The sequence below is a fragment of the Notamacropus eugenii genome, chromosome 1 (assembly GCF_028372415.1).
Source record: "Notamacropus eugenii isolate mMacEug1 chromosome 1, mMacEug1.pri_v2, whole genome shotgun sequence".
NCBI classification, from domain to species: domain Eukaryota; kingdom Metazoa; phylum Chordata; class Mammalia; order Diprotodontia; family Macropodidae; genus Notamacropus; species Notamacropus eugenii.
This window is the reverse complement of record NC_092872.1, coordinates 517,747,024-517,759,536: the sequence shown is the minus strand read 5'-3', so window position 1 is coordinate 517,759,536 and position 12,513 is coordinate 517,747,024. Positions and strand designations below refer to the sequence as shown.

Here is a 12,513-nt window from a genome sequence, read left to right as displayed (position 1 = left end):
TTGCTTGTTATTTCCCCCATTAGATTATAAGCTCTTTGAGGGCAGGGACTGTCCTTCTTTTTATATCCCCAGCCTGCAGCACAGTGTCTGGCACATAGTGGACACTTAATACATGTTTATTTATTGAGTGCCAGTGAATAGAGGGATGGACTTGCAGTCAGGAAGACCTGGGTTCAAATCCTACCTTAGAGATGAAATAGCTGTGTGACCCTGTTCAAGTCACTCACCTTTTCACCCTGTTGTCTCAACTGAAAAACAGAGGTGATGATAGTGCTTATCTATTAATAGGATAATTAATAAGAATATTTTGCGTTTATACAGCACTTTACCTATCTTATATCTTGATCCTTACAATAACTCTGGGAAGTAGACACTATTATCATCCACACTTTAAACAGTAGGAAATTGAGGATGAGATAGGTTAAAGGATGTGCCCAGGATCACATAGTGAGCAAACATCTGAATCAGAATTTGCACTCAGATCTTCCTGACTCTCAGTCTAGCTCTTTCACTGCCTGCCTTCCTGCTATAGCGAAGATCAAGTGAAATAATAGATGCAAAGCATTTTGTGCATTTTAAAGCACTCTATAAATGTGAGTCATTGTTATCAACGTTATTATGAACCCTGAGGGCCCATAGGATTTTAGACTTGGAAAGATTCCCAGAATATAGAGTTATAGAGCAAGAACAGACTTTATAATATAGAGCATAGAATTATAGTGCTGCAAGGGTCCTTAGGAAAGACTGATCCATTTTATAGATGTGGAAACTGAGGCCCAAGGTGGGGAAATGACTTATCCCAGGTCACATAAGTGGTAAACAGAAGAGCTGGGACTCAATTCCATGTCCTCTGACTCCAAGGCCAGAGGTCTTTCTACTATCAGATGGATCTGGAGGGTGAGGGTTGGCTGATGAATCTCTAGAGTCTCTGTTCCAATACCTCTAGTCTCACCCAGCCCAATCCAATTTTGAATTTCTCAAAAAAGAAAAAAAAGGTCTTTACTCAGAGCTAAGAAGACCTGGCTTCATTCCTAGCTTTGGCTGTGTGACCCTGGGTAAGCAGTTCATCTTTCAGGGGTCTAAGTAACTCTCCAAGACCCTACATTCCAAAGAAGGTGTTGCCCTGCATTGTAGAAAGAATGTCCTCATCTAGGAATGCTCTGTGGTCTATACTGAGGAGGAAATGTTGTGCCTATCCAAGAGTGTTCAGGGTTCACCTGTTTGGGCTAGAACTCAGTTTTGTTCTGTTCTGTTTTGGGGTTTGAATTCTGGTACACTTGTCTTAATGTCTTCCTCTGTAAGACGAGGACCATTAAAAAAGAGCAGTGGTGTCAAACTCAGATAGAAACATCAACAGCTAAACTGTACAAAAGGGTCCCTTCCAGCTGCACATTGACTTAGAAAACCACAGATGGACATTATCCATGTTCTATTGCATCTTTATTCTTTAGTTAAATATTTCCCAATGACATGTTAATCTGGATCACTCAAGAGGACTGTTGGCTGCCTAGGCTGTGTGTTTGACACCTTTGAGCTAGATATTGTCCAAGGAACATTCTAGCTTCAAATGCTATGATACTGTTCCCTTTTTAGCTTTGCTCTCCAGGACCCCTTAGCCTAACTCCACAAATAGGAATAGAATTCTCATTCTGGGAATTCCAAATCTCGTCCTGGCAACTAGGACCAAAGTGGGATAATGGATCATGGGGCAATAGCTAGCCATGTAAGATACATATGGATGATCTGCTCCCCTTGTTGCAGCCTATATTTCAACCAAACTGCATGGCATGCTATTCCCTGATCAGTTCTGCCCTCTTCCATCTTTGTGCTGTATTGATACCCACCCTGATGACTAGTATGGATTTCCTCCCTTCCCAAAATCTTAGGGTTGGAAGCAAGGGTATGCAGTAAATGTTTAACAACCCACTCTCTGAAAGCAATGCTGCTTTATTGCAATATTGCTTTACAATACTTAGGACACATTTTTTAGTTTAATTAGCTTTACTAACATTTTCGCTATTACTTCCTTAAACTGAGACAATCAGCAAAACAGTAAATCAAGCCCTGATTTGTAGGATTTGTTGATTTCTGATATGTTCACACTGAAAATTTAACAACCAGAAATCATTTAGTCCAACTCTTACCTGAACAGAAATTCTCTCCACAACATCCTGGGTAAGTGGTCATCCAAGCTTTCTTCCACTGTATCTTTTGGCATCCTTTATGGTTGAGAGAACCAAATATAGGTCTGTAACCCTAAAATGAGAGCACTTTGAATGGAAGAAAAAATTATATATAAATTGAAAAATGACACCAATTGTAGGCTGTATTTAGGTTTTATATGAGGCAGATTGGGGACAAAAGTGTGACCTAAATTCAGCCTTCTCTGGTCATTGTGATTCACTTTTGTTATTAAGTAGTAGAAAGAGGCAGGAAAGACCATAGTTGCAAATGGCTATGAAACACCTACTGTGTGCTGGGAGAAGCACAAAGTTTAGCTATGGCATAATTGCTGCTCTTTCAGCATTCACTGTGTTGCGTGCTAGAATGAGCAATGGATTTGTGGGACCCTTGGGCAACTCACTTAACTTTTGGGCCTTGGTTTACATGACTCTAAAATGAGAGGTTGGACCAGATGTTCTTTCAAGTTCTCTTCCAATTCTAATAATCTATGTTCTACGATCTAGGCCCATACTAACCCTTCCGTAAAATGTGGAGTTCTAAGGTCCCTTCTAGCACAAAATCTTCTTTCTTTCTTAATTGAATTTATTTTTCTTTGTTGCATTTTAAATTCCAAAGTGTCTGCCTCCCTCTCTCCCTGCCCCACACTAGAGAAGGTCACCATTTGACACAGATCTATAAATACGTGTATAATCATACTGGGCATACTTCTATTGATCAGTTCTTTCTCTAGAGGTGGATAGCATCTTCCTTCGTAGATCCCTTGTAGTTGATTTGAGCATTTGCAGTATTCGTAATAACTTCACAGCTGTTCTCTGAACAGTATTGCTGTTACTATATACAACATTCTCATAGTTCAGCTCATTTCACTCTTCATTATTTCATGCAAGTTTTTCCATGTTTTTCTTAAATCTGACTGCTCAACATTTCTCCCAGCACAGTAATATTCTATTATTACTATCTACCACAACTTCTTTAACCATTCCCCAATTGATGGACACGCTCTTAGTTTCCATTTAGCATTAAATCTTTGTGATCCAGTGAGCTAACCATGAAAACCAAATTCTACTACAGAGAAATCATGGGCAAGGAAGCCCTGGAATTGTCCCACACTCCTTCCTCTGATTGCCACCTTGGGTCTTTTACCCAGTGCAGCCCCTGTGATTGTGATATGGCTGCCATTTTGAGCTTTTGGAAGAATTTATCCACCTCTTGTGAATTGACTCAGTTCTTCTCCCTCCTTCTCCTCTCTTTCCTGCAACTGTCCTGATCAAAAACCTGCTTGTTGGTGGGAGGAATGGCAAGGCTAGGCTTTCAGTGCAACTTGAAGTATTATTTTTTCTAATAGATTGAATGTCAAATTGAACCAGCCTTGGCTCTCCTGTAGATGATGCTGTTGTTTCTTCAGGAGCCCTGGCTGGGGGCAGTTACTCAGTCTTGTTCTCTCTCTCTGGCCCCCACAGTCCCAGCTCTCATAACCACTGGGGCCTTCCAGAATGGGAGGAAAAAGAGAGCCGTGGCCCAAGAGAGAAAATCAGCTGGGTAAGTAGGATGAGAACGGGGACCTAGACAATGTCTCCTGAGGCTAACTTTGGGGCATGTCACTTCCTTTCTGAGTTTTAGTTTCCCATTTGTGAAATGGGGAATGATGATCTCTGCCTTGTCTGCTACATGGAGTTGCTGTGAGGATCAAATGAGCTAATATGTGGAAAGTGCGTTTAAAACCTAAAGTCCCTGTGTAAATGTAAGTGACTTCAAAAAATCCACCATTTTTCGGGTCTGAGCATTTCCTCTACCAGCCTAGATCTCAACCCCTCTGCACCAGAGTGCCAGCAGTCTGCACAGGTTATTATGGACAAAAAAATCACCCCCTGGTGGCCAATCTTAGCTAGGCTGAGCCTTGAAGGACAGGCAAACATGGCAAGTCCATCACTGGGCTCATGCTCAAAGACTTTCCATCTTGGGGGGTTCTTGCCTGAGCTCATACCCCATTGGCAAAAGCTTTAAGAACCAGGGATCATGAATACCCCATGAAAATGAAACATTGGAGGAGGTCTGTGATGGAGGGTAAATGTCAGTTAAAAGAACAACAAGAAAAACAAAGCCCAGTCTTCATCTTGTCTTGAAAATCTTTCCAGTGCTCCTTGTTTCCGACTGAATCAAATCTAATCTCCTCCATAGTGGAAAGTGTACTGGACTGGAGATGCAGGAAAACTGGCTTTGGATCTCAGCTCTGATATTTACTAGCTTTGGGACTATGGGCTAATCACTAAGCTTCTCTCAGTCTCAGTTTTCTCATCTCTAAAATGGGGATAATACTAGCACCTATTTCATTGGGTTGCTGTGAAAGTCATATAAGATAATATATTTAATTACTGTTATTGTTGCTATTGTTATAATAATAATTATATTCCAAGCTACCTTCCAGTTCAGACACTCATTCTACAATGTTAAAGCAATTGATAAATGTTTGTTGCTATGCCCATGCTTTCTATAAGGGTCATGAAGTGAAAAGAGAATATCTACGTGTGGGTCAGGCTCTATTAATTGATAATAATCCATACTCATAGGATTTAGAGTTTACAAAGTTCTTCATCTGCAAAATGGGAATAAAAATACTTACACATCTTCCTTCAGAAGCTTGTTGTAAGGAAGGTGTATTGTTGACCTTAAAGGGCTATGGAGATACCAGCGATCATTATTGTCAGTCACTTTTTAGGAGGTGCAGTAGATAGAGTGTTTGACCTGGAGACAGGAAGACTTGAGTTCAAATTCCTCATCAACTTACTTGTTGTGTGACTTTGGGCGAGTCACTTATTCTCTGCCTGTTTCTTTGGCTGTGAAATGGGGATAATAACAGTACCTACCTCCCAGGTTTGTTGTGAGATTCAAATGAGATGATAACTGTAATGTGCTTAGTACATAGTAAGCACTATGTAAACGTTAGCCATCATTATCGTGATTGTTCCTGATTTCGGGAAAAGAAAATATTCTGTTAATGAGGCTTAGTGAGAAAGATATTCTTCATTCCTTAATCCATCCAAAGAGCACTTTGTTTAGTGCCTTTTATGTGCCAAATGAGCACTGTGCTGGAGAATACAAAGGAAAAAAAATGCAGACTCTCCCTGCTCTCAAGAAACTTGCCTTCTCTTGGGGAATTAAATACAACATATGTACAACATCATTTCCCTGAGGAGAGTGCTAGCCGGTACAGGACTCAAGTTTTTGTTAAGAAAATAGGCTCATTCTTCGAATGTGTAATGGGTATCACTTTTCTTGCCTTCTCAGTGGTGGGGGAGGAGGTGAAAAGAAAGGGAGAATTGGAACTGAAAATAAAAGTAAAAAAAAAAATAGTCATTGTAGAACCTGCAGTGATCTCCTTTCTTATTTCTCACTGTTCCCCCACATGTGTGACAGTTTACATTTCTAGAAAAAAAGCCCTTTTTTTCTGCAGAATGACCCTCTGGACTAAATGTGGCATTTTAAAATTAAGAAAAGGAGGAGAAGCAATTTATCCTAGGACTCACCCAAAAGGTAAATTGTACCGTAGTCAAACCCAGGTTCTCTGACTCCAATTCTTAGCAATCCCAGCCTCCTTTTTGTTTCACAAGAGGAAATGAAAGCCCAGAGAGGAGAAATTACTTGTCTAAGGTCACCCAGTGAATCAAGAGACAAGATGAGAGCTAGAAGACTATTGGACATCTGACTTCTAGCCCAGGCCCTGTATACTATGCTGTGTTGTTTTTCCCATGAAAAAAGAGGTTATTTGCTCTCTGGGGAGAGTGTCTTTGAATTTCCTTGGTTCAGTGTTCTGCATCAAAGGTGTCAAGCCCATGGCCAAGAGGTCACATGCTGTCCAAAACTGCTCCTGAACAAGATTAAAATGTAAGCGGGAAATAGTTAACAAAGCAAACAGAAATGAAGTAGAACACAGAGAGCATTACATTTTAATGTTACTAAGTTACCATGCAGTCTGCAGGGATCCTTATGTATCGTTTAGTGGCCTGTGCTTCTGTTTGGAGTTTGACACTACAACTCTCCAGCGCAGCCTGGGCCAGTCCTGGGAACCTTGTCCCCACCCCCACCCAAAGTCAATGCTTTAGGCAAGGGCTGAAAAACCACAGCTCCATGGATTATTTCAGAGATGCTCAGATCTGTTGCCACTAGAGGGCACCCGATGCACGTGGTCACAGATGTGGTAGTGGGGAGGGCAGTCTCCTTCTTTCCCCAGCAGGGGGTGATATTGCTAAGCCTTCCCTCTGCTCCACACCACCTCCAAACAGTTCTTCACAAAGTTGAAGGCAAATAGAATTTCTGTAAATTGAATTACATTTAGGTGCCTTAGGAAAGCTTTTTGGATACAGGAGTCCAGTGGAATTTTTTTTTTTTACAGTAAAGCATCCTTTTATAAATTGAATCCCCATTCCCCTAATTGGAAATTTTTATATGGCAAAGTTATTGAAAGCAAGGCAAACTTGTGTCTTCTGGGCTCAATGACTCCATTTTTTCAAATCCTGTCTCAGATACTTACTAGTTGTATGATTGTGTTAAGTGGGCAAATCCCTTAAGTTCTTTCAGCCTCAGTTGTCTCATCTGCAAAATGGGGATGAGAATATCACCTAATTTATAGGGTTGTTGTGAGGGTCAAATGAGATAATATGAAAAGCATTTTTCAAACTTCAAATGCAAACTATGCAAATGCTAGCTTTTATTATGTCCTAAGATCCTTTCCATTTCTAGCGTTTTAAGTGTCAGGGTACCTTCCAGCTCTGCCATTCTATATTTCATGTTATCAGTCAATTAACAAGCCTTTATTAAGCTCCTACTACATGTTCCAGGCACTTGCTAGGCCCTGGAAATACAAATACCAAAGTGAAGGCATCCCTGCCCTCAAGGTGGGGGGGGCAGTTGGCATTCTATTGAGAGAAACACAACATGTTCACAGTTATATGGTCCCTTTTTCTTCTCACATTATGAATTTTATGTTCTAGGTACCCCTTCCTATTCTGGGTCCATGGTGAGCAGTTTACACTAACCTTAGCAGGGATTAATAGGAAAAGGGACACAAGATTAGGTTGTTTCTGGAGGATGCTGACGTAGACAAGTGGGAGTAAGGGGTACCATTGGGGAAGTAGGCGCGTAACAAAGTTTTGCTTTTTTTTGCTCTGGTTGGTGGGCTGGAGGTGAGGATGGTCTCAGAATATACTCTATTATTGCTAGTAGTTATGGTTGTTATGTATGCGTGTTTCCTTATGTTGGCCACAGGTACTGTGTCATGTTCCAGCTGGTGACCATCACTGTGGGCTGCCTTCAGACAAGGGCCCCCTTCACTCAGTGGATGAAGTACCTCACCCAAGGGCATACGGTCTGTGTGTTGTGTGAGCCACCTGCCCTGGATATGAGAAGCCTTCGGTGCTATGGGGATGGTAAAGGATCCAGAGGGTGAGAGTCTGGACTTTGGCACTGGGTGGTGTGTGTTTGTGTTTGTGTGTTTGTGTGTGAAGAAGTCATCCCTCTTGGTTTAGAGTGAGCCAGATAAAGGAAGATGCCAGAAGGTTGAACCAATGTGTGTGGATGGAAGTTACAGAATTGTGTTCGTCCTTCATTGCTGAAGAAGACCATGCCATTGGAGAAATGATGACATGACTTGCACTTGACTTTGTTTTGAGTGAGGGAGGGCTGTGCAGGTCACCAGCCTCACTTCTCCTCCAGAGCCATCTGAATCCAGTGACCAGATATTGCTCAGGATGATTGGAGATGACCCAGGATGCACTGGGAGACCTTGGGCCATTTAGGTCAAGGTCTTTAGAAAGGCAAATATTGGCTCACTATTAGCAAGAACTGATGTTTAGAGCTGTCTTATAGTCGTTGACTTGTGAAATGATCTTTCCCTGGCTAGTCAACTGATGCTTCATGTCTGCCTCTCTGGGAGGCTGTAGGGGGTGCTCCTCTTTTACATGGGAGGTTGGAATTTCACTTGTGTGACTTTTACTGGGCCTCAGTGTCTTCATTTGTAAAATGAGGAAGTTGGGCTTTGTGGCTTTGGAGGTTCTTTCCAGCTCTAGAGTTATGACCCAAGGTTCCTTCCAACTCTGAGATTCTATGTTCTAACATTGGATGTATACTAAGTTCTAAGATTCTAGGTTCTAACCCCTTTTCCAGCTCCGATATTTTATGTTCTAAGGGTGTTTTTTACTCTAACAATCTGTGTTCCTTGCCCGAAGGTTGCTTCCAACTTGGACCTTCTTTTTTGTTTTGTTTCTGCCCCTTCTCTGACATTCTAGTTCTAACATTCTTTAGGTTCTTTCCATGTTCTTTGCTGTTTTCATTCTGTGATTCTGAAATTCATACTATTTGTTGGTTTATTTCCAAATTCTCCAGCCTTGGAAGATGTAGATCCCTATGAAACATATCCAGATGGCCTTGTGGTGACCCTGCGGATGATTGGACCAACTTACAGGTGCTACCGCCTTGAAGGTTTATGCTCTGTGCTTGTTTGTTCCAGGGACCAGCTGCTTCAGTGGCAGGCTGTTGGCAATCCCAGCTGTAGAGGGACCTGGAAGAGATTTCAGCAGCTGGAAGTCTGTTCCTGTCCTGCTGTCCACAGTTTCCTGTTTGTCTAGGGGCCATGAACTTGTGCTATCTACCCATAGAGGGCCTCTGAGCTTTGGGATCCTGGTGGATGGTACCCTCTCCTAACCTCCCCCTCTTCAAGACTGAAAACTTGTTTTGCATTCTTCTGGTCATGTGAAGGCCTTTTTTCTCCCTCCCCCTACCAGTCCAAAAAGCGCTGGAAATCTCTTCCCCCCCACCTTTTTCTGTTTTCTCTATTTGTTTTTTTCCCCTTTTCCTTATACCAGTGTGGCCTGAAATATTACTGTAGAGAATAAAGATGTTTTGGAGAGACTATAGCTCAGCAATTTTTTTTTGTCTAATAGACTTAGAAGAAAACCAGACTTAGTAGTAATGTTGGCCCTTAGCAAAATCCTTCATCTTAGCTGGGGCATGCAAAGTGTGAATGTGAATGAGCGAATGGAAGGGCCAAGATCTTTTAGCTGCCCTGGTGCCTCTGGCCAGCCTGCCTTATACCCATCAGAGCCTAGCTGATGCTTGATTTCAGGTGGAAGGTCAGGATCCTACAAGGATTTGCTAGCAAGATGGATCACGGTGACCAGTACTGATGAGAGATGTATAAAAGGTCTAGAGCAAGGAAAGAATATGGTCCTTAGAGATTGGTTTCCTTGGGCACCCAACGCCCCACTGAAAGGATGCTTATTTTTGGTTTAGAGGTCCCCATTTCTATTTGAATTTGATACCACTGCTTTAAGAGATGAACATGTGAGGGAAGAGGCCATTTCAGGCACAAGAGGATGGCACGAAACCAGAAGAGGGAAGGACAGAATTGGGGAGTATAAAGTAGTTTAGTTTAACTGGAACTGAGAGAATAGGAAGAGAAATAGTATGAGAAGACTGGAGAGCTAAATCAATCAGAGTCAGATGGGGGAGGGTCTTGAATGTCTGAGATCAGAGTTCTACTTTATTCTGAAGGTGATGACAGCCATGGAAAGTTTTTGTAAAGAGTGGCATGATTGATCATGGAGGTGCATTAGGACACTTACCTGAGAAGGGGTATAAAGGATAGATCAGAGGCAGGGAGACTAATTATGAAGCAGTTCTAGTCATGCAGGCAAAAGGAGATGAGGCCTTGACAAGGGTGATTGAAGTGGGTTGAGAGGAGGCAATCTCCCTGAATCTTGGAGCCCCAGAAATGGCTTTGTCTCTCAAGGCTCATCCTCAGCGATACCCTAACCCAGTCTCCACCTTGCTGTCCCACTCTCTGAGAGCCCAGCCCTGTTGTTTCCTCCCTATGCAATCTTCCCCCCACCCTATCTACCTGCTTTTCCTCTCTGCCGCACAGCAACAAGGCCTCCCAGGGGATCTTTAGGCCACAAGCAATTCAGTAAGTTTGTATTGAACTTCTCCTGTATACAGGACCTTGCTGTGGAAGTAACAATGAATAAGATGTAGTCCCTGCCTTCAAAGAATTTATAGTCTAGCAGAGAAAATTGTTTATAGAAAGATTTTTTAAAAAAGATTTCAATATAAAATGGATATTTTGTAGTGACTAGCCCCCAACTGAAAACCTTGCATGATCATTACCTTTGTCCTATTGTTATTCATCTATCTGTCTGTCTATCTATCTATCTATCTATCTATCTATCTATCTATCTATCTATCTATCTATCTATCTAAATATTTCCCGATTTTATTGGTTGAAGCTCTACTGTGGGTACATAAAACCTCGTGTTAGACACCTCTGTCTTAAAGCTCCTTCAGGATGCTGTCCCTGATTCCCCCATGGAAGCGATCTCTCCCTTCTTTGAATGTCACCCATAGCTTTGTGTTCCCCTTTTCTGTACATTTATCCTCATCTTGATTGTATCTAACACATAGTTAGATGTGTATATATTCTTTCTTCTATTAGAGTAGCAGCTCTTTGAAGTCTGGGAGCATGTTCATCTTTGCATCCCCAGTACTGAACACAGGGCCTCTATCATAGTACGTAACTAATAAATATTTGCATTGGATTGAATTGCCCTGGGTTTCCAGAACTAACGGGGATTCAAAAGGAGAACAATAGTTTAAGGCAGAAGGAGATTGCTGTACTGAATTATACCTGGCCATCTACTGAAGATTAATAAGGTTAATTCCCCAGACTGGCAGGCAGAAAAGATATCTGGATGATCTGGGGAAGGCAGCTTTCCCCTGGGTTTCTCTGGTGGCTTGGGAAGAATGCACACCTTGTCTGTGTCCAGTATCACCACTGTCTAGGTCTGCTGGAGGAGAGAGTGTGGGCTGGTATTTTCAGAGCGATAGCCCTAAGGGGTGTATCATTGTAGAATCAGGCAGAACATGTTGCTTGTTAATTACTGGCTCTTAATTACTGGCTGAGGATTATAGTCCTCAGGTAGTCATGGTCTGTCATGCCCTGAGGAGGTGGTAACAGCAGCAGCAGCAGCTTAGGTGCCATCACTTTCTGCCCCAGAATTCAACTTAACTTTAGATCCTTTTGTCCCGGTCAGGTGTGAATTCATGAAAGGACAGTCACCAGAGTCCCTTGTGTTCTAAGGTTCCTCTCAGTTCTAGAATTCTATGTTTTATATTTTAATGTATCTTCTAGACCTATCAGTCCAAGTTCTAAGACTTCTTTCTGTTCTGATCTTCTATGTACTAGTTCTATTCTAAGGTCCCTCCCAGCCCTGACACCCCACCTTCTAAGGTCCCTCCTAGCCCTGACATCCCATCTTCTAAGATCCCTTCTAGCTCCGACATCCCATCTTCTAAGGTCCCTCTTGGCTCTGAAACTCTCTGATTCTGCCCACGAATGCATATTGATTCAATCTAGCCAGTGGTACCATTCAGGTTTGTAGGATCAGAACTCCTTGTGATGGATCTGCTACTTTTGCAAATTTCTGAGCTAGCTGTCAGACACCAGACCGCCCCTCCCTGCCTCACGTACAGTACAGCATGTGATGAGAGATCAGGACCCGATGGTTTCCTTGTACATTACAAGCATGCACAGTCTATAATTGGCTCCAAGAGAAATGATCTCATCTCTGAGTACCAAGGAGGGAGTGGCAGGGCTGGGGGGATGGTGGCTGGTGGCTCGCCTTGCTGCATCTAACGTAATTTGTGACTAACATATCTTTGAGAGAGAGAAAGAGAGAGAGACAGGGAGAGACAGAGACAGAGACAGAGAGAGACAGAGACAGAGAGAGACGGAGAGGACAGAGACCCAGAGAGAGAGCCAGAGCCAGAGAGGAGAGAGAGAGAGAGAGAGAGGGAGAGACAGAGAGAGACAGAGAGAGACAGAGAGAGAGACAGAGAGGACAGAGAGAGAGAGAGACAGAGAGAGAGAGAGAGACAGAGAGAGAGAGAGAGAGAGAGAGAGAGAGAGAGAGAGAGAGAGAGAGAGAGAGAGAGAAAGAGAGACAGAGACAGAGACAGAGAGGACAGAGAGAGAGACAGAGAGAGAGAGAGAGAGAGACAGGGAGAGACAGAGAAGAGAGAGAGACAGAGAGAGAAAGAGAGAGACAGAGAGAGACAGAGAGGACAGAGAGAGAGAGAGAGAGAGAGAGAGAGAGAGAGAGAGAGAGAGAGAGAGAGAGAGAGATTCTGCTCTCTGGAAGATAGCTTAAAAGTTCCAACAATGGCCTATTAATAAGTAACGAGGCTCCAGTGTATTGGGTTTGGGACTGAGGCATTCTGGCAGGGTCTAAGGTCCTTCTGAGACCTTAGAGACATGGAACGTGGTCCTACCGCATCTTAAAA

General features: G+C 42.7%; 1 protein-coding gene across 3 annotated transcripts in view; it reads left to right on the top strand.

The window, feature by feature from the left end:
• The window catches only part of LOC140520009 (somatomedin-B and thrombospondin type-1 domain-containing protein-like), a 54,536-nt gene that overhangs the window by 20,288 nt on the left and 21,735 nt on the right, over window positions 1-12,513 (top strand). Inside the window, exons 4-6 of one of the 3 annotated variants that reach the window (XM_072633592.1) lie at window positions 3,645-3,723; window positions 7,447-7,623; window positions 8,687-9,092. In XM_072633592.1, the coding sequence (XP_072489693.1) occupies window positions 3,645-3,723; window positions 7,447-7,623; window positions 8,687-8,804 (374 nt within the window). In that variant the 3' untranslated portion in view covers window positions 8,805-9,092. The other 2 variants (XM_072633593.1, XR_011972356.1) reach the window with 2 other exon arrangements.